A 23,477-nucleotide genomic window follows, 5' to 3' on the forward strand; every position below is an offset into this window, starting at 1 on the left:
AAAAAAAATTTCTCCTTAATATTTTTAACAATTGTTAATAACAATTCAAATTATTAACAAATGTGAAATTTGACAACAAGTTAAGAAATTACTTTATATACATGGAAATATACAAAAAACGAGACTTAAACAACTAAAAATAAAGTAACGTAGCAATTGTTAATTAAGCTTTGTTTAAACAATGTTACATTAATAAATAAGAGTAAAAAATACTTCCTGGAAATCGTAACTGGTAATAATAATTGTTCGTAAAATATAATTAATTTTGTGTTAAAAAAATAAAAATTGTTAATAAATAAATTGTTTGTAACATAACAAAAAGTAATTGTTTATAACAATAAATTTCACTGGTATTTACTTGCATGTCATAAGTATGTAACGTTCCTGTAGATTTTATTTTCGCATATATTTCTAGATTATTTTTAGTATTTTTATTATTTCCTTCCTAAATTTATATATTTTAGTACATCACAGAATAGTGAACTTTCTCTTTTATTATACCAATTTTACTTCCTTTATGATAAATACTTTTAGTTTATTTTATGTTTTTTTAGCTTAGGACCTCGGGTTTTTAGATCTTTTACACATTTTTCTAACCCCTAAACAATTTACATTTCTATAATCCGTTTCCTTAAAATTTTCTCACGAAAATATAATAAATTTTTACAACTTAATCTGGTGAAGATGGGCTCGACAATATGGAAATCATCTGGGAAGGTACAGCTAATTGCAGCAAGACAACAATCAATGTTGTAAAGGAAAAAAATATACTTTTGCCGAATAAACCAATGGTTTATAACACTCAACCCCATTATAGCAACCCTGAAATTTCTAAGAAATAAGACTGCCTGAGTACCGCACCCCAGCCCCTTGTCGTACCACCCAGTCTCAAGTTCAAGACCCAAAATTAAACTTTACAAATGACCGTTTTTCCCTTTCCTCCTAAAACTCCCAAAAATCCAATTGGTTAAAGAAAAATGGTAAGGGAACATTTGGGAACGCCCTGGTCCTCAGAAACTCAATCATCTCAATCTTTGCAAAAGGGTACTTCAGTCTTTTCACCGATCTCGATCCGCGAAAACCGAAGTTCAACCTCTTGGTTATGTGCACATAAGTTTTCCTCTTTACTGTTATTAAATTGTGTAACGGGTAATACTAAGTGCTAGCCGGCTGAATGCCATAAGACTTTAATCATTTTTGTGAATACGAAACAATTAATCGGTTAATTGAGTCGATTACGTGCACATACGTGGATTAATCGTTTAATTTTCGTGAACCGAGGTTTTAGTGGTTTCGGGATCGCGAGTGAGGCTCCACCTGCTTTGTGCCCGGGAACAAGTGTCCCGGTAGTTTTTAAATAATACAAAAAGTAGTTCAATTTAGAGTTAAAATTTTAGTGAAGTTACACACTTATTATAATTTGGATTAATAACAGGGAATCATCATTCAGTGAGTAAGCGCATTATTTTAGAGTTCAAATTGTCCTTTTGATTCATTCTTAACTGTACTCATCGAAAATAAATGAATAAATAAATGTTAAAAATACATATACAGTACCGTCCGCAATTGTCAGTCCACCCATTTTTAAAGGAATGACAAAAATTTTTTAACATAAAATTCATGAAAACTAAAATTTTTTTTGGTTTATATTTTGAAAGACGATAAAATTTTGAAAAGAATAAGACCTTACAGAAGTCATTTGGCCAAAATTTGTAGAAGATATTCCTAAAAATCGTCATTTTCAATGTTTTACAAAAATTTAAATAACTTCTAAAATAATGAACGCTTTTTAATAATCTTAGGCTTATTTTAAAGGTCTTTTTCTACGGAATAAGAATTACTTATAGGCATTAACCTGTCATTTTTAACTTGGAATAAGCATGACGTCAAAATTAGACAAAAAAATTGGAAAAATTTGAAATCAATTTTTTGTACTAAAAACTATTCTAGAACATATATAAAACATGATATGGTGTAGATTTTTCAAGAAAATTTAATAAAAATATATGTTTGAATTTCAAAAATTATTTTTCTTTTAATAATATTATTTCAAATTTTTTGAATTTTTTTGTCCAACTTTGACGTCATGCTTATTCCAAGTTAAAAATGACAGGTTAATGCCTATAAGTAATTCTTATTCTGTAGAAAATGGTCTTTAAAATAAGCCTAAGATTATTAAAAAGCGTTCATTATTTTAGAAGTTATTCAAATTTTTGTAAAACATTGAAAATGACGATTTTTAAGAATATCTTCTACAAATTTTGGCCAAATGACTTCTGTAAGGTCTTATTCTTTTCAAAATTTTATCGTCTTTCAAAATATAAACCAAAAAAAATTTTACTTTTCATGAATTATATGTTAAAAAAATTTTGTCATTCCTTTAAAAATCAAATACATCGAGCTCAGACAAATTTCAAGACAAATCTCACTACACTGTAGAAGTCGGCTTGCAAAATTTTTCAAAAATGAATTATTAAAAAAAATTATAAAAAAGAAAAAAAAAGAAAACGTGCAACAAGAAACAAGAAGCAACGAATTAGATGGGACAGAAAGAAAAGGAGAAAAAAAATGCTGAAAGACAAAGTAGAATTGAAAAACATAATAAATGTCGAGACCTTTATCTAGATAATAAGAAGATGACAACACCCGAAAATAAACCGAGTAATAATCCACCAATGGAAATAACACCTGAAAAAGAAACTAGCTATGAAACATTTAATATAATCGAAAAGGAGAAGGAAGAAAAACAAGGTTACACAATTAAAACCTTAATTGACAAGCTTCTTTCTTTAAATGAATGTGAAAATGAAACATTGAATCGAATGAATTTGGAGAAATTGGATTTTGGAGACATCGAAGATAAAAATAATTGTCACAAACATTTTATATTATATTCGATTACAAAAATACTTTATTGATGAGAAAATAAGAGGCTTCATGCTTGTGCCTATAATGAAACCTGGTGTAAAATACATTTGCTACACAAATACTGCACTCATAGAATTGGAAAATATTTTCGAGAGAAAAATAAATAAAACTAGAGTAAAAACACCAACAAAGACTATGAAGAAAGCCGAAATTTTAAAACAAGAGGCGTATCACAAGAACCTCATCTCACCGGTGAAGAAAAAGAAGGAAAAATTGTCGAGTGATAAAAAAAATAGTGACAAGAAATATAAAGTTATTAAAAAGTGAAAAAAGTCCTCATCATAAAGAAAGACTGGCCCAATTGGAATTAAAATTGAAAGTTTTAAATGAAGATTTGTCTATCGTCAACGAAGAATTAAAAAACATTTCCCAAATTCACAAGAAAGTCGTGACTGATAGGAATCAAGAAAAATATCTTGAAAATGAACGTAGGTGAGAAAGACTGTTTAATATCTCGAAATTACGCGTAAATAAAGAGAAATATAAATTTTCCGGGACAATTATGACCGAAAGCATTGCCGTCTCCGTAATTTACGATGTTATAAAACCAAAGAAAATAATTGATTTCTTGTCTACCGAACAGGAATAAAACTAAATATAAAATTTTAAAAGGACTGGACGCAGGGTTAAAGCTTGCTTTCGGTGGCATTGAAAGAGAAATGTAGCAAGACTTTAATATTAATTCTAAAGACAAACCCATTAAAATTCCCACAGCATCATTTCGATTCCAAACACAGGAATATAAACGGCGTTCAATTTTATATAAAGTAGGTAATGATCCGATTACGAAAATTTGTTAGAAACTCCAGAATTTAAAAATAAGGTCAATCATCGCGATCCATCCCTTATTGTTTCGAGTACAACATTTTTCATAAAAACCTTCTATAATCAACAACCGAATATGGAGAAAAGAAAAATTGCTCGCCTCAAGTGGGACAATGCTTGTCCAAAGAGAAACGGTTTATCTTGCCGATTATCTAGTGGGCAATAGAAATAAAAAACAACTTATAGCGATAGGCAGTCCAAAAATTTCACAATGGATGCGTGGCCATGTACGCAAGCCTTTGAGAAAAGTCGTACGAAGATTAGCCGAAAAGCAAGATAAATATAAAAATTTACGTCTTGTTTTTATCGATGAATTCAATACCACTAAAATGTGCAGTAAGTGCAATAAAAAGATGAAAATTTTGAGAAATAGAACTGCCTATTGGTTCAGTTACAAGACAGCATGGAACAGAGGTGTCAACGCTGGAAGGAACATCTTAAACTTAGCTCTCGTCCGACTTGGTATAATCGAAAAACAACAGCTTCCCGACTGGACCAAATTTCGCGCGATCGCGAAAATAGAGGATTGATCTTCCGTGTTTGCTTTAAATGGGGGCGATCTATCTAGTTCCAATTGATTTTCTACACTTGATGGGGAATTCATGCCTTTTGCATAAAGGCATACACTACCTGAGCTATAACTTTACAAAAGACATTCTTTTTATTTCAATTTTTATAAATATTCATTTACAAATCGACATTTTGTTTAATGTTTCCGGCAAATGAATCGCTATCTATTGATTTGAAGTTTCCAATCAAGCATTCAAACTTTTGGTGTGAAATTCAATCTTTATAGTGTAAAGTTATAGTCTTATTTTTAACAGTGTATACAACAGTTCAAGTGAGCAATTCTGACCGAATTTGGGACAATTATTGCATAAAGATTATAAGTCTGAACCATTAATAGTTGCAGTATTTAGTGGTGATTCTAAACCTGAAAGTGTGGATGATTATTTGAGCGACTTTGTAAATGAAATAAATAATTTAATAGAGAACGAAATAATTATCAATAATCGTCACTATCGAGTGGAAGTTAGTGGTTTCTGCTGTAATACATCGGCAAGAGCATTTCTAAAGAAATGTAAAGGGCACGGTGGATTTTATAGTTGTGAACGGTGTAAAACAAGAGGAATGACTAAAAATAATAAAAGAATATTTCCAAATGTCTCTGCAAATTTTCGTATGAATCCAATTGTTAGTTTTTTAATACAATGGCTGGTTTCTTTATGGGACTTAATGGGTTAACTACGTACACTGAAAAAACTTAGGTTTTTGTAGTTGCCTTCGCTACTCAATTTGAAGCGCTACAAAAATTAACCTCGTTTTTTGGCGCCACGTTTTATGGCGTTTAACATGGGCTCACTTTGAGTTGCAACAAAAATGAACCCAGGTTTTTGTGCGTAGGAATGATTTTTCTAATTTTGACCTCCCCTCCTCCCCTATGCACAGTGGTTTGAAATTAAAAAGTAGTGTTCAAAATATATAACTAATTATATAATTGATTAAATTCCTAAGAGGTCGCTCGAGCCCGATTTTTTATTTTCAATTTGCATAATTATTTATATTATTTTGTATAAACAATTGAACAAAACGCAATTTTTTACATATGGGCAATTCCACGTGAGATTTAAGTCGACCTCTTAAAATCGTTCAAAAATATTTTTTTGCAACACTAACCTGTAAAATTGAATTTTACACACAGAAAACTGTGTGTAAAGTACTTCTTTTTATAGCAGTGTGTAAAGTGAATTCCAGTGTGTAAAGTGATTTTCAGTGCGTAAAAAGGTTACTTTACGCATTCTTGTGACTGTTTGATGAGAAACAATGAAATAATGCTTTTAATTAACAATTTACAATCACATTTTTTTATTTTAGCTTCTAGAATACTTCATTTAACAGTTCCCCACTACACCTAAAGTTACAGTAATATTAGCAATATTGCTGCAAGTATAGTTGTTTTTGTGTTGCAAAAAATTTTGTATGGCACTCGTGCGTAAATCAGATTATACTTGTGTGACTTGCAGCACTCGCCTTCGGCTCGAGCTGCAAACGTCACACTCGTATAATCAACGATTTTACGCACTTGTATCATAAATAACTATTTTTCTATTCTGTATCGAAAAAAACAGATACGTATTTTTTTATTTTTGTTTAATTGTTTAAATTTTCGAGTTATGAATTTTCAAAATTTTGGACTTTTAATTGTAGACCTATATTCAGTAGCTTATAAGTCCGAAAATATTAAGTTTAGGAAATAGTTGTCAAAGAATGAAAGTTTTAGTTTTCTTTCAACTTTTAAGAAATGTAAACAAAAATTTTTTTTATAAACAAATTAATTTTCTTTAACTTTGGGCCAGATTTTTTTTTATTTTTTTTAAATTTATTTATACCTTATAATATAGAGAAGATTTTCCAAAAAGTCCCTATATGGGCCTGATGTGTTAAATGAGTTTTAAAACATATTCAAAAATCACTTGCAAGCATCACAGTGGGATTTTTTTTACATTTAACTTTTTAAAACTGTCTACAGCGTGAAATTTTTAATCTACTTGAGTGTTCTTTGTTTAAAATTAAAGGGTCTACGCTGTAGACAGTGTTAAAAAGTTAATTGTAAAAAAAATCCCACTGTGATGCTTGCAAGTGTTTTTTGAAAATGTTTTAAAACTCATTTAACACATCAAGCCCATTTCGGGACTTTTTGGAAAATCTTCTCTATATTATAAGGTATAAATAAATTTTAAAAAAATAAAAAAAAATCCGGCCCAAAGTTAGAAAAAATTAATTTGTTTATAAAAAAAATTTTTTTGTTTACATTTTTTAAAAGTCGAAAGAAAACTAAAACTTTCATTCTTTGACAACTTTTTCCTAAACTCAATATTTTCGGACTTATAAGCAACTGAATATAGGTCTACAATTAAAAGTCCCATTTGTTAATTGTTATAAACAAATAGACACTTTAGACGATGGCTTTTAGGAAACTTAATGAAATTTGTTACTTGGGAGTTTTTAGGGTCACTAATTACGAATATGACGTCACTTTTTCAAAATTCAAAATGGCTGGTCCAATATGGCAGACGGCTTTAATCTTTACTCTGGAGTTTTTGGGGTCGCTAATTATAAATATGACGTCACTTTTTTAAATTCAAAATGGCGGATTTGCAAATTGAAAATTGGGCTTGAGCAATCTCTTAGGAATTTAATCAAGATTATTTAGAAAAAAGAAAATCCAAAATCACTTAAGATTTGTAGGCTCTATGCTATTTTGAACACTACTTTTCAATTTCAAACTACTGTGCTACATATGTAAGGACAAATATAAGATTTCTCTGATTAGAACATAAACTCTTAAAATTCATAAAACACTATTAAATATTGTAAGAAATTACTTATAATTATATCGACAACGGTATCTCTCGATTTGTCATGAATAACAGTGGTACCCACAACCGAACCAATCTGAGTGCCCACAACCGATACTTGATATTGTATCACAAAAAATAATTACATTCTCAAATAGAATCAGCCAATCAAATTAATTTCTAATCTTATGTTCCACTTTTTTAGTATAAATTACAGTTTAAAAAGCTCCAATGAAATAATTTTAATTTAAAGCTTAAATTAATAAAAAATATAATCACAGCCTTAAATAAAACAAAAAATGAAAATCAATAGCCAAAGTAAATAAAATAAAACAAGACTAAAAATTTGATTTTTTATTAAAGATTTTCATTCTTATTCTATCTTAATTAGCAAACTAAATTTCACAAACTTTAATGCAGTAAAATATTAAAGCTCAAGACGGATAAAAATGATGAACTGTCTACAACTTAAAATCCACCAAGTTTATAAATCTAGGGCAATTAGTTACAAAATAGCAATTTAATTTTATATACATAAAATGCATGCCTTTAAATATTGTTTAATAATAAAGATTGACAAGAAAAAGTTGATTCCAAAATAATTATTTAATTTTAAATATTAGATAAAAAATTTTAAATTAGAGAAAATAAAACTAGAAGTTTTATGTTTTATGTAGGTATCAAATCGATATAGCTTTTATTTGAAAACAATGAAAAAAATTTATTTGAATCAAGTAGAAACAATTTCCCAGTTTTCAAAAATTAACAATGGCGGATTCAATATGGCGAACGAATTCTTCAAAATGACACCATTTTGCTTGAAACTTGTTACTCGGGTGTTTTCGGTGTCCCTGATTACGAATGTGATGTCAGTTTTCGAAAATCCAAAATGGCTGATCTAATATTGCGGCAAGACATCAAGATTTAAAGAAGGTTTTACTGCGGGACAAACTTGTATTTCCTGCGAAGCTAGTTTATATGAGGTACGAACATCAACAACTGAAATTATTAATTTAATTCGGATTCCAGAAAGTTATTTGCGTCAAGTACATTGAAACTGAACACGCTTTTGACGCAGAAAAGAAAATACTCTCTAAACCTTACGGCACAAACCGAGATACAGTAAGAATCTATTGAAAATTGACCAAATTGAAAACTTTAGTCCTACTATTGATATTCCTCCAGATGTTATGCACAATATTTATACTTGATGAATTCAACGATAAACTAAAAATTTTTGATTATGACTATACTGAATTGTTGTGCAAATAGTCTCTAATTAAAACACAGCAATTAACTAACAGTTTCAACCAATCTGCATCACAAACATGCTTTATTGAAGAACAAAGCAAAATGTGTTCACAATGCAAAAGTTCTTGCTTTCGCATTAGCGAATTGACATCAAGTGAACCAAACTTTCCAAACGACGCATACATTACTTAAGAAGGTTGTAACTGGACCACGAAAATGAAAAATCTTTCCTTCTAAGAATATAAACATATACTACATTTCGCCGATAAAAAAACAAGACTCGAGAACACAGAATGCAGTGCCTGTAAGTGGCAAATTAGCACACAAATACAAAAACAAATTACAACAATGTGCAATATTATTAGTAGTATCATCTGCAAAAAGAGTATTGTGTATTGTTTATATTTTCAATATTTTCCAATTTTATTCTTCATAATTTGTACTTACCCTAAATGCAATTAATTTAATTTTCTATTTATCTGAATTTTTTAAACGATTTAGAAGTTTAATTCACCAAAATTAAAAACTTTTTTAAGGTTATGTTATTCAGTGGTCACGTGCCCCATATACTTTACTAAGAAAAAACGCCACACTGAATAACATGACCTTAATATCTTTTATTTCTATTTATTAAATATTTAAATTAAATTTTATATATTTGGAAGGAATATCTGAAGAAGTGTCGGAGAGTTTACAATGGTTGAGAGAAATTTTGCAACCTTGGGAAGTTGTAGTCAGTCATTGGAAAGTAACTGCCAAATATCGGAGTGAAGAAGGAAAACTAGATTCTTCATCTCAGAAAGTTTCTAACATATTTACAGAGTGGAGAGCCCTTGAGAATCCTAAAGGATATCCATTAATTATCTTGGATTTCGACTTTTAAAAATTTACAAAAGAAGAAGATCCGATCAGAAATTGGTTTGATTTTTTCAGAGCACTATTTAAAGCACGAGATAATAAAACTTTGCCTGAAGAGTTCGATGCTTTAAAATCAAGAGATTGCAGTGAAAGTAAGTTTATTTTTAATATTAATTATAATTTCTTATTTTGAATATTATATGACTTCTAACAAAAGTTTTTTACCCTGAAAAATTAAAAATTAAAATTAGTTTTTATTTTTTTGTATAATTGGTATTTAAAAAAAAAAGATTTTTATTTAGAAATAAAGCTGAGCTTTTTTCTTATACAAAATTTTTTTACCACGCAACACTACTCAACCTTTTGGGCGCTCTTGGAGTGCGAGTGAGACACAAAAAAGGCGTGACTGCTGTGGGGTTAAATTCTACCAAATTTAATTTTACGCATGGTACAATTTTTTTAATTCTTTATAAATTGTTAACTCTACGCCGTTAAATTCAATACCAGATAATTTTACAAAAATAAATACATTTTTAAAAATGCTACGAAATTAAATTCTACACAGAGAAAACATACTTTTTTAATTTAATTACATTTAATAATAAATTTAATTTAATTAATTTAATTATAAATTCTACACGAAAAAAACCTTTTCAAACCATATTTTGTGAAATTCACATCTTTTGTTTTAAGTGAACTACAAGTCAACAAACTATGAAGTGTAAACGCATGAGGCCTGGATCACTTCACGTGAAATCCCCATAATATATAATTTTATAATTAAAGAAATTCGTAAGTCAAAGGAATAGAACATTTTTTGATTATCTACTCATTTTTAGAGTGAATAATAATTCACAATAATTCAATTACTTTCACTAATAATAACAATTTTTATGGCAATTAATTCAATTATTTTCATCAATTATAAAATTGATCGCAGGATTTTAATTATTTTTTACAAAATTAAATTATTTTTGAATACTTTAATATAATTTTTCAAAAGAAATCAATTACTTTAAATACAATTTAAATTAAATTTTTATGAAATAGTATAATTACTCTTTTAGAATGTAATCAAAACATTTTTACAGGTTCGAAAAAAAATATAAATAAAAATGTCAGATTTTTTTAAAGAAAAATATTTTTAAAAACAATTTTCGTCTATAAATTATAAAATTTACTACATTTTCGTTTTATATTTTATTGCAATTTTTTCGCAAGGGGAGAAGTATAAATTCGAAAAAAAAGAAAAATGAAAAAACGTTGAGGAGAATAGCGTGAAGAAGCGGGAAAGAAGGATGGAAAAAGCATGCGAAGAGAAGGGAGATTCGCTAAAAAAAAGAGAAAGAGGAGGAAAAGGAAAAGCGTGGAGGCGATAAAAAAAGAAACATAAAATGGGGCATGGTGAGAAAGAGGACAGGAAAAGCACGATGGAGAAAGAGAATAATGAAGAAAAACATCGAACGTTGGAAGCAGATGACATTTTTAAAAACTAAAAAGAGAATGAAAATGGTTATTTTGAAACAATGAGTGTGTGTGAAAGATATTTTAGAAATACATTAAAAGGTTTTTGTGCTGAACATTTATACTTCCTAAAGTATGAATGGATTCCGGATATTGGCTATAACTGCATGTGTTGTAGATGTTTGCCTATACATCATAAACGAATATATATCAAGACGATTAATTATAAAACAATATAAAGTAATATATAAATTAATATTTTGTTGTTTTCGCTAAAAGTTAAAAGAAAGAGAAAATTACATCAACTAAATAATAAATAGATTTTTTAATCAATAATAACTTTAATAGATTTTTTAAAGTTGCGTTAGTAGTCACCTCAATATAGTAAAAAATGACTTAAAATGTAGAAATTTATAAATAAAAACTTGAGTTTATAAACTGCTTAATTTATTCTTAATTGAATCACATTTAATCAATTAAGGGGTTTTAAACAGTCACGATTTTAAAAAAATCGATGTTTTTGTATTTTCTGGAAGCTGCAACAGGAGTGGAAGACTCACTATATAGTCCTTAATAGATGATTCAATGTAAGATGAGAAAAAAAAAATTTTACTCAATGTAAACTGTTTGTGAAACTTTAAACTCGCTTTTATCAAAACTATGTTTTTCAAGTCGGTGAACAAGATTTCTCAAAAACCGCTGAACCGATTTAGCTCTAATTTTCACACAAGCTCAACAACTACTTTTTGCTGTCCTTGATTAAAGGTTTTTTAAATAAAATTATAATTTTAATCAACATTTAAAGACGATTTTTTTTCATAAAAATGAAGTTTTTTTGGCTGCCATTTTGTCAAAAAATAATATTTTTTTAATTCCTTCGATCAAAGAGAACATTTTTTCATACACTAACAGAATCTATTTAACTTTTTGATTTCAGATGATTCTATCAATTGTTATCTTGTTCACCGCGAAACACTTTTTTTTAGGATCTTTGGGAGATAAGCTACAGAGGCCAAAAAAAATAATATTTTTACAAATGAAATATTTTTTTAAAACTTTAAAACATGTAAAACATTATAGTAAAACTTTCGTTTTAATAAATAAATATTTCTTTTAAAAAAAAATCCGGAGAAACTTCATTTTTCCGACCTCCTGACTTGTATAACCCCTTTATAAGATTTGTAGATTAAAATTTTTGTTTTAAATGATAATTATTAATAAAATCGGGTGTAAAAATGAGAGAAAATTGTCAAAAAAAGAACACTTTTAAATAAATTTGCTTAATAGATGTCACTAATTGCTGATATAGTCGAAATCTTCCTTAATTAAAATTTGCTTATTGTTAAATAATAATTTTTTTGTAATCGGAAGTGGAAAATCTGTGAATTCAGATACCTGGTTAAAGAATCCTAGGTTGTGTGGGAATGACCGCTCTTGTTCTGGTCGACCCACTAAAAAGCTCTCCTTTCTTAATATGGACTATTCTTTAACCCACGGAACTATGTCGCTGCCTGCGACATAGTTCACATCAACCTTGTCGCCGTGCTTTTCTTTAAATAAAAAGCCTCTCGGCACCTAAAGCACGTAGCCGATCTGTCTACCGCCTTACAACCTCTTCATATGAGGCCGTATCCCAGGCACCTATTGCACCTTTACATCACACCTTTACATGCACCTTTACGACCATACATCTTTTTTCTGATTAGGCACGACATAAAGCCCACCTTTATCCCCGCCGATGGTTGTCCACTACCGAACATCATCGATGTCTTTGACGTGCTGGGAGAAGCGGATCCACTGCCAAATATCATTGATTTCTTTGATGTACTGGGAGAAGTGGATCCACTGCCGAACATCATTGATTTCTTTGATGGACTGGGAGAAGTGGGTCCGCTGCCAGACACGACTGGCATCATGGATATGTTCGGTAGACCTTGTCGTGGTGGCGGGGCTTTTCACTAAAGGGCAACTAAACAGCAAGAAAAAATGGATTCAGAAAATTCAGAGAAGGTACCCCATGTGAGCAGGCCGGAAACGGGAAATCTCACCATCGGTCCCAGGACTGATGCTCAAGTGCGCGCGGATTAGGGGCGCACAATTTCTTGCAGTACCACGTGTGATCGTGGAAAGGTTAGAACCACAGAACATCGTGTACAAAGAACGAAGGAGAAAAGGAAGCGCGTCGAGCCTTCTGAGTGTGTCAAGTTGCAGTAGCAGAAAGACCGTACGCAGCGCTATCCACTCGGAAGTGGACGACGAGGCAATAAAAGAGAGTCGCGAGATATGCTTGCGACTCAGAAAGGAGGAGGCGACTTGTCTCGACAAATTGGAGTTGGAGGTCGCAAAGGTGATGGAGTCTTGCGACATTCAGAGGGGCGTCAAGAAGACGGTAAAAGATGGACTTAAAGTCATCGAAGTCCTGCTGAAAGAAGCAAAATCAAAGCATGTCGCGGCCGATGAGTCGGACGTCGATTTGGCAAGCGTTCTGAGCGGTGCCGAGTGTAACCGCAAGGACCGTAAGGAAGAGAGAGAGCGTTCATATAGGCGTAATCTCAAAAGCATCATAAGAGATGCTCAGAAACGGAAGAGAGAGGGACTAGAGGAGTCCAGAGGAGACTAGAACCCCAACCCATAAGAGGAAAAAGGAGGAAGCTCCTCCAATGGAAAAGGAAGTACCAGATCCAAAGATTCCTCAATTGGAAAGAATTGGGTCAAAAAGATCCACAGTTCTAATCCGAGTCGGTCAAGGATTGACGTATGCTGACGTTCTAGGTAAGCTTCGCAAAGAGGTTAACCCGGAGGACAGCCATACGAGAATAGTATCAGCAAAAGCTACAAACAAGGGGGACCTTCTGATTAAGTTCAGAGGAGACTCCGACAAAGACGCTTTCACCGCCGAGGTTACCAAAGCGGTTGGAAGCATGGGTAAGGTGCAGTCATTGGATCGAAGAGTTACACTCGAGATCCGTGATTTGGATTGCCTTACCCAAGAAGCTGAGGTGCAACAAGTGTTGTCTGAAGCAATGGGTAAGCCAGGAAACAGAAGAGTGACAGTCTTAGGACCCAACCGCCGAGGGATGAAGCTCGCGGTTGTAGTCACCAATCTGAAAGTGGCGAACAGGCTGGAGAAATTGGGACACGTAAAAATTGGTTTTATGTGTTGCCCAATCAAAAGAAAAGTAATGGTCGTCCGGTGTCATCGATGCCTGGGATACGGCCATATTGGAGCCAAATGCCAGAAGGAGGACAGATCGGCTGCGTGCTTTAAGTGCGGTGAGGCCGGTCACAGGTCACAGGTCACGGATGCACCTTATTAAGATCACCCACAATCCTTGTCACCTCTTCGGCGAACTTCTCCTTTCCTTGTGAGTCTTCTATTTTTAAAAGAAGGTCACCTTTCTTTGTGGGCATTGCTCCAACCACTCTTGTCTGGCTGGCATCAGGTTCAGCTTCTCTTTTGAGCTTTCCTAAGACATCAGCATAACTAACACCTTTAGCCAGCTTAACCACCATAGCTGATCGTGGCGGTAACCCAGGTATTTTCCTACCTTGATTTACGTTCGAAACCCTGTCAACCTTACGTGCAGACAGTTTTGGAGGTTTCACCTCCTCCTTCTTCTTTTTAAGGTCCTGTCGAGCCTCCACTGACCAGACTAATCCTTGATAGAGACGTTCATCCGTTCTCCTCGCTTCATCGTGCTTTTCTCCAACCTCCTGAATGAGCGATTTTAGACTTTTTAGTCCCTCCTTAATTGTCATGCTAACATTCTTCTGGATCTCGCAGGTCTTAAGCATCTTGCTAACCTCCTCAGCAATTACATCAATGCACGCTCCCTATTCCTTTCGCAGCTGAATACATCTGTCTCTATCAACTCTGTCCAAAATAATTATTGGCACCACCAAAGCGTTGTTGTCCTCCTGCATAGACGTTATAGCATTGCCGAAGCATTGATGCGACGTCCATGATATCCAAGGGCACGTAAACATTGTATGTTCGGTCGTGAAGGTCGATGTATCTCTCCAAGATAGCAGAAAGTTTCCGCAAGGTGTATGCATCCTGGTATCTCTTCACATAGTTTACCCTTGTTAAATAATCAATTGTAAAAACTTATAATTGGGTATTGTATTATATTGGCATGCCTGCTGTCCAAAATACATGTATTTTGGTTATTGCTGTGACGTGTGGACTCCTTAGCAACTAGCAAGGTCAACTATTATTGTTGATGTTGTCTTGTCGCCACGCCAGGTACTCAGTGCAAAACGCTCTTGGAGACCTTCTACAGATTTCGATTTTTTTCACATAAAATAACTTCGAAATTACTTCTCATGATATACTTCCTATTCTACACATTATAACGTATCGTTTAAGCAAAAAAAAATAAAATCAATTTTTTTCGGGTTAAAGGTGTCACTTCCCCTTAATACAGGAAACTGCTCTGACGTTTTCTTGAAACCCTCTGCCTACGCAAGTGACCGTTAACGACAAAAAACGACAATTCGGTCGCCTGGTGTGGACTATGGGAATTACATTCAAAAGCGCTAGAGTATATATAACCAAAATTCCTCATTTTGGCTAGTCCTATGAGGAAAACTGGTTGATTCCGCTTCAGTTCAACACACTTATTTTCATGACTTGTTGGGATTTGGCTGTACTTTTGTAAATTTATTACTTTTATAGTGATAAACAACTCCACCAAATATTTTTTCAAAATTTTGAAAATTACCAAAAATATGGCATTTTCAAAATTTTTGTCTTTTTTTCTTAAAAGTGACATAACTTTGGTTCTAATTAACCGATTTTGGATTTTTAAAAAAGGATTTCTTTGGTTTTAAGTATATTTTAAGTTAAAATTAATATGTATGTATGTGAAGTTGGCCCCCCACTTTCAAAAAAATTAAATTTTCTTTAGAGTTCTGACTTACTCTACAATAGTTCTAGAGTTCCTGATAGTTTTTAGAAATAGTTCCGTCGAATAAATAGTAAAAAATATGTTTTTTTATAATGGGGGGCTAACTTCACGCAGCCCACCACTATTGAAAAAATTGATTTATTATTAAAGTTCTGAGTAGCTATAAGAGAGTTCTAGAGTTCCCTACAGTTTATTTCAATAGTTCTCATAATCCAAAATCATAAAAAAATAATTAAAAATTCAAGAATTTTTCAAAAAAATTAAAATGTTACGAAAAAAAAGTTCTGCTCAGAGTTCTGTTAGCCTCCGATAGTGTTCGACAAGAAACCTTAATAACAAGTTTTCCAAAACCCAAAAACTACTGAACTACAAGACTTTGAAGTTTCAAAAAAAATTTGATTTTTTATATATTGAGAGTTCTATGAGTTCTGATTAGAGTTCTGTTAGCCCCCGATAGTGTTCGACAAAAAACCTTCATAACAATTTTTTAAAACACAAAAATTACTGAACTACGAGACTTTGAAGTTAGTCATGTAAAGTTGGCACTACTTTTTTGAAAAATCAAAAATTTTACGAGAGTTCTGGGCACTTTAGCAATAGTTCTAGAGTTCTCTAACGATTATTTAAATAGTTCTGATAATTAACAATAAAAAAGCGACAATGAAAAATCATAGTGCTAACTTTGCATAGCACTATGATTTTTGCAAAAAAGAATTTTGACCTAATATTCTGAAAGAGAATAAAGAGTTCTAGAGTTCTCTACCAAAAAAACAAGAGTTCTGCAAAATTTCAAAAGTTATTTGCCTGTTAAATTTCTCAACAAATATGTATTCTTAGGGAAGATCTACAAAAAATTCCCTAGACTTTATAATATTTCAACCTTTTTTTGTTTTCTTTAATCCTTTAAGAAATATGACTATTTAAACAATTTTGATCAAATGTTGTTCACTAGTTATATTGCATATCAATAATTTTATAGTATTTTCGAACCAAAATATGACCCCCACGTTGAATTAGCAAAATTTAAATTGTTTTAAGAGTTATTGTTTAAACCATTTTTACGCATCACATTATTGAAAAAAAATTTCCTGTCGTTAATCATACTTTCGAACAAAAAATATTTGTTAGATTTTGTTCATAATTTGTTTAACACAGCAATAATTATTATAAACAAATAGAAATTATCATTCCCTGTTTTATCACGAGTATTTAAAAAAAAGAAAAGTCAGTCTATTGCATTAGGTCAAAAGTTATTAATATTTTTGTGACCGGGCTCTCTGTGCTCCACAGTCGGATAAAAAGATAAAATTTGGTTCAAATTAACTTTTAAACCACAATCTTTAACCAAATTAAATTTTTTTTCTCTAACTTAGAATTAAATTAGAATTAAATTAGAATTAAATGTAATGTATTTGAATTTTTGGAATTATGTAAATGAAAATACTGAAAACATTGAATTATAAAAAATTAGAAGCTAATTTTCGTTAACTTTCATTTTTAAATTTACCTTTAAAGATTTTTCATTAAAATTTTTGATATTTCAATTATTTTCAAAATTTGCAATTAAAATTCTTCAAAAATTGATTTTTAAAAATTGTAAATAAATACTTGAAATGTTTGGAAGAAAAGTCGAAAAAATTCCCAATTTTCTTAATTTCCCTGACAAAAATTTTTTTTCTGACATTTCCCTGACTTTACTGACAAAAATTTTGTTTCACTGACATTTCCCTGACTTTACTGACTTTACTGACAAGTGGCCACCCTGAATTCCTAAAAAGAATTTTATTATTTACGATACGACGAATATAATTGAATCCCTGCAAAAATTTTATTATTTATGAAAATAATTGAATGATTGCGAAGAAATTTATAAAAAATTTGTAAATAATTGAATTCCTGTGAAATTTTTATTATTTTATGAAAATATAATTAAAGGTTTGCGTGGATTTGAACTTAATTGAATTTTTGCGAAGGATTTTATTACTTTTGAAAATAATTGAATTTCTGCAATAATTTGTAATTTCTCTAAAATCAAAATATATCGTACAATTTACGAATTTTCGTCTTTTCTCTATAAAAATACGGACTTTACGGATCTTTTTTTAAAATAATGACTTTTACGGACTTCAAGCAAATTTACAGTCCTTTACGGGATTTACGGACCTAGTTCGTGCCCTGTATCAATATATATAATATTGCCAAGTTTCATTAAAACTGATGAGGATGCTCCTAAAAAATATATTCCACAAATTTTTTGATTTGCAATAAAATGAGACGCAGATACGATTAAAATCGTGATATTTAATTTTGAAGGTTCTTCGTAATGATTATATTTGGCTGAAATAAATAAACTATTCTGTATTGACTTTTTAAATGATTTTAATAAAATTATCTGACTTATTAGGTAGTGTAACGTTCGCTTGTAAATTTTGTAAAGAAAATGTAAAAAGTAGTTTTTTCAAGTGTTTAATATTACCTAGGATCAGGTAAGACGATCTTTTTGCTTGCTCTTGCTGCGGGTGCGCATTTGCTTTTTTCCATGGCCATCAAGTAGCTGACATCCGCCAAAACAGCCTCAAGATCCGCCATTTTCTCAAGATCTTTATATAATTTTCACGCGAAACTCAAAAATTTTAACTTTAAAAAGTTACTTAAGGAATGGACCACTGTCTATTGAACATCACTCATCGATACTTGCACTCACAACTCTCAATATAACCGGCACTTTCCCTTCTGAATGTCGAACGTCACTTTACTCGTCAAACCTGAGCACTCTGTTTACCTTCTCAAAGATTTCTTCTTTTTTATAAAATTATCAAGAGCAACTGTCTGAATTGTTACAAGAACTCGTAAAGACTATCGGACGGATATCATGTTCGATTTAAATCATTTAGTTTTTGATGGAAAATAGTCGAATTCAACCAGTCAGTCACTTTCACGAGTAAATTACCACGATTCATAGAAATATTAGCATTGTACGCAGAAAATTTCACATTTTTCAAAGATTATTTCTTTTCAGTAAACAATAATGTCTTGGATTATCTTTTATCATGTCGATTTTTTCACTATTTCCCTTTGTGCACAAAATTGATATCTGGCTGGAAAATTACCAAACACTTTTTGATGAAAGAAAATATATATTTAAAAGTGGAGAAAATTTTAAATCCAGTGTTCGATCAACTTTTATATAAACCGTTACAAACTTATTTTCAACGAGTAGAAACAATAGTTTATAGCTGTCATTGTCTGATGTTTATAAATTGTAGTAGAAAATTTACTAAAACGAATTGCTGTCAAAAAAAACGGAAACTTCCATGTAAACATTTGGCAACAAATATATCGAGTTTGTTATTTGTTTTGTGAATATTTTAACTTGAGAGAAATTCAATTTAAATACCAAGAATAACACTGACTTTTAATTTCTTACAATGTAGAAAAACAGTACAAGAATTAATACAATAGACGACACAATTGATTTATATCCAGTGAAAAAACCTTAGGTTGAGTAACATAGATGGAAACTACAAGAACCACTGAAATATTAAGGGTGCGGTCACAGCTCTGCCATCGTAATGTATAAAAGTACGGAAGCCTGTACGGATCGCAAGCGTCACGGTAAGTTTTTTTTAAAGAAAGTCCGTAAGTCTGTAATTTGATAGAAAAAGAGACGAAAAGTTTGTAAATTCTACGATATAATTTGGTGAATTTTAAAGAAATTACAAATAATTGCAGAAATTCAATTATGTTCATTAATTTTTAAAAATTCTCGGCAAAATTTCAATTGTTTTAAAAAGTTTCCTCAATTTAATGATTTTTAATAATCTACTATATATGTTAATAAAATTTTCCAAAAGAATTCAATCTATTATTTTTAAAAAATTCAATAAAATTCTACACAAACCTTCAATTATTTTCATAAAATAATAAAAATTTCACAGGAATTCAATAATTTTCATAAATAATAAAATTTTTATATGAATTCAATTATTTTCGTAAATAATAAAATTCTTTTTAGGAATTCAATTATTTATTTTTATTTATTTATTTATTTATTTTTTTTTTTTTATTTTTTTTTTTTTTACTCATCGCCGAATAGCAATTATTTTTAATACAATTTTAATGTAATTCCTTGAAAAATGTAATTACTCTTAAAATTTGTCGAAAGAATTTAATTATTTAAAAATTTGTTGATATAATAAATAATTATGACAATTAAATTATTTTTCTATTTAAATAATTGAATTCACGTAAATTTTTTAATAAAAAATTATTTAAAAATATTAATTTCACTTAAATTTTAGATTTAAATTTAATATTAAAAGCATTATAGCGTGAATTATATTAAATAATTTTTCATACTTTTAACTACCAATTCTGCAGAAGAATTAATTCTATTGAAAAAATTTATTTCAATACTTGGAATTATTTTTTTGAAGTTTTTATCTTCTGATTTATATTTAATTGAAAAATTTCCGAATAATTGAAATTTTGTAAAATTGAATTGTAAACAAATGAATTTGAAAATTCTCAAAGAACTTTTTCAAAAATTATTAAAAATAATGGATTTATAGAAGAATTTTAGTTAAAAACACTAATAAAATTTAATTTTAGAGAAATTACAAATTATTGCAGAAATTCAATTATTTTCAAGAGTAATGGATAATAATCAAATTTTTCTCCAAAACATAATTTTAATTTAATTCAATTATTTCAAAAAATTTTAATAAAATCCTTTACAAAAATTCAATTATCTTTATAGATATTAAAATTTTTGCAGACATTCAATTATTTCCAAATATTTAAATCAAATATTCTTGTCAAGAATTTAATTATTTTTAAAAATATTAAAATTCGTCGAAAAAATTAAATTATTTAAAAGAAATTTTAACAATATTCTTGTCAACAATTTTATTATTTTCATAAATAATTAAATCTTTTGCAGAATTTAAATTATTTTTAAAAATTTTAAAAAAATGCTTCCCAAGAATTGAATTATTTTTATGAATTTCATTAAAATTCAATGAAAGAATTCAATTATGTATTTTCAATACAATTTTAATTTAATAAATTGAAATAGTTTAATTTGTTTCCAAGAATTTTATATAATTCTTATTAACAGTAATTCAATTATTTCTAAAAAATTTTAATGAAATACTTGACAAGAATTCAATTATTTTTCAAAATTTTTAATAAAATTCTTCCCAATAATTCAATTTTCTTCATACATAATAAAATTCTTAGCAGAAATTTAATTATTTCCATTACAATGTTAATTTAATTTGTAGAAAAAATTCAGTATTTTTAAAAATTCCAATAAAATTCAATCTAAAAAATTCAATTATTTTTAAAAATATTATTAAAATTCTTTAAAAGAATTCAATTCCTTTCAAAAATTTTAATAAAAATTTTCCCAAAAATTAAAGTATCTTTATAAATAATGAAATTCTTTACAAACATTTAATTATTTACAAAAATTTAAATGAATTTCTTGTCAAGAATTTATTTTTCTGTATTAAATAATAAAACTCATTGCGGAATTTTAATTATTGTTAATAAAATTTTAATCGACTTCCTCAAAAAATGTAATTATTCTTTAAAAAAATTATATTAAAATTCGTCGAAAGAATTTAATTATATTAAGTATTTGTCGATGAAATTTCTTATGAGAACTCAATTTTAAGAAACATTTAATTATTCAATAAATTATTTATTTAAATGATTAGATTCTAGTTGCATTTTCTAATAAAAATTGATTTAAAAATGAATTTTAGTTAAAATTTCAGATAATAATTAAATATTAAAAGTAATATAGCGTGAATTTTGAGAAATAATTGAATTTTGAAATTAACATTATGAAAAAGTTTATTTAAATTTTTAAAATATTTTTTGAAGTTTTTATTTTCTAATATATATTTAATTGAAGAATTTATAAATAATTGAAATTTCGTAAAATTGAATATTGTAAACAAATGAATTTAAAAATTGTCAAAGAACTTTTTCCAAAATTATTAAAAATAATCGATTTAAAGAAGAATTTTAATTAAAAATTCTTGAAAATAATAACACAGGACCATATAATTTTTTTAAAGGAAGTATTGACCGGATTATGTTTTTATATGTTTTTTGGGTCGCTGAATTCAAATCCGAACTCAGTTTTCCGTCATCGCGTCAAGTTTTTTCACAAATTAATAAAATTCGCAAAAACTGACTGTAAAAAAGATATAAATAAAAAAAAGCAGAAGATTCTATTAAAAAACAACTTTAAAACACTGAAAAAATATTATATAATGTGAAGCAATCGAAGAAACTCGTAAATATTCAAAATTTAAGATGTCGGATACAATATGGAGTCGATTTTTTTTAAATTCACCCAATTCGCCTAAAACTTGTTACCTGGGGGGTTTTTTGGGGTCGCTGAATACAAATTTCACCTTAGTTTTCAAAAATTCAAAATCTGATAAATTTTTAAAAAATTCGTCAGCCATATTGGATCCGCCATTTTGAATTTTGAAAAACTGAGGTGAAATTTGTATTCAGCAACCCCAAAAACCCAAAGTAACAAGTTTCAAGTAAATCTGATAAATTTTTAAAAAATTCGTCAGTCATATTGGATCCGCCATTTTGAAGATTTATATGACTCGGACTGGTTATATTTTTGACAGTAATTAGTCCGTATTTTTTATTTTTGGTCCGTAAAGTCCTTATTTTTAAGTTACGCATGTAATTTACGTGACGTTTATCACGTGCGGAACCCTGGTTCAAACGCAAGCATGTAAACACAGCCTAAGCGCTCGCCCGAAAATGAGAAAGTATGAAAACACCATAAAAATGTATTTTCGATTTTTGCCTGTGTGACAAGTACTTTACGATTACAACAACAACCCAACTCTGTTCTATAAAGCAGACAGACTGTGCACGGTGTGTGCACACAGAAATGTGACCATTTAATTTAAAGAGAATGTAGTAGTGATGTGTTTGTGAATTAGCAAAACATTTTTTATTTTCTAACAGATTCGCACAGTTGTCAAAAATGACAGACAAGTTTCAGCAAACGAATTCCTGTCAATAATGCCTAATGTTTCAATAGATCTTGAGTGATTATAAATAATTAGGAACTTTTAAATATTTGCCAAGTTGATTGCGTCTTTTTTGCACAAAAATGGCCGCACATACATGGCTCCTGACTATTTAATTTTTGCCAGTGCTTAATAATTTTCCATAAGATCTCTCATTTTTTTTATCATTTTTTTTCACTGTCATTATTACTACTATTATTGGAAAATTTGCTTTTTCTTTTCTATTCAAAAGAATATGAAGCAATTGTTTGTTAAAAACAGTCAATTAATGACGAAGTGCAAAAAGAACTGTGACCGGTGTGTTTTTGCATACAGTCGAATATATTTATTGAATTGCTTTTTTGAAGCGATGTCGTTGACATGATAAAGTCAAAGTTTTTCTGTATGCATTACATTCGATCTTTCACTGTTGAGTGTTTTTTTGTTAATCGCCTGTCAAGAGAAGCATAAGTGAAAAAATGAGATTTTGCTGGGAGAAAAGAAGCTTACTTACTTTAGGGCTTCTGTGTTTACTACATATTCCTCTATTTATCAACGGTATGTTGGTATTTTTTAAAAATGTCATAATTATATCAGAAAATTTTAAGTCTTAAACTTAAGATACAATTTCTTTTATTATTCAAAAACTTTGCCTTTTAATATAATTTAAGAGATATTTCTTATGTTAGTAACAAGTAATTTGTTTATTTAAAAAAAGTAAACTTAAAATCATTCGATAGTTAGGTATTTTTTGCATAAAAAACAATTTTTAGTGTAGTAATTAAACTTTTAAATTTCCACTTATTGGGAGTAATTTAAAAAAAATA

At 29.4% G+C, this 23,477-nt stretch overlaps 2 protein-coding genes across 4 annotated transcripts in view; one reads left to right on the forward strand and one right to left on the reverse strand.

The window, feature by feature from the left end:
• LOC122508878 (G protein-coupled receptor kinase 1) overlaps nucleotides 1-19,091 on the reverse strand; it is a 73,250-nt gene extending 54,159 nt beyond the window's left edge. Inside the window, exon 1 of the mRNA XM_043622527.1 lies at nucleotides 18,072-19,091. Within this exon, the coding sequence (XP_043478462.1) occupies nucleotides 18,072-18,184 (113 nt within the window). The 5' untranslated portion in view covers nucleotides 18,185-19,091. The remainder of the gene's footprint in view (nucleotides 1-18,071) is intronic.
• Nucleotides 19,092-22,490: 3,399 nt separating this feature from the next.
• The window catches only part of LOC122508880 (TGF-beta receptor type-1), a 32,850-nt gene continuing 31,863 nt past the window's right edge, over nucleotides 22,491-23,477 (forward strand). For 2 of the 3 annotated variants that reach the window (XM_043622533.1, XM_043622531.1), the window contains exon 1: nucleotides 22,491-23,208. In XM_043622533.1, the coding sequence (XP_043478468.1) occupies nucleotides 23,130-23,208 (79 nt within the window). In that variant the 5' untranslated portion in view covers nucleotides 22,491-23,129. The remainder of the gene's footprint in view (nucleotides 23,209-23,477) is intronic. The other variant, XM_043622532.1, reaches the window with a different exon arrangement.

This window comes from Leptopilina heterotoma, unplaced genomic scaffold (genome assembly GCF_015476425.1).
Source record: "Leptopilina heterotoma isolate Lh14 unplaced genomic scaffold, ASM1547642v1 Lhet_58, whole genome shotgun sequence".
Taxonomy (NCBI): domain Eukaryota; kingdom Metazoa; phylum Arthropoda; class Insecta; order Hymenoptera; family Figitidae; genus Leptopilina; species Leptopilina heterotoma.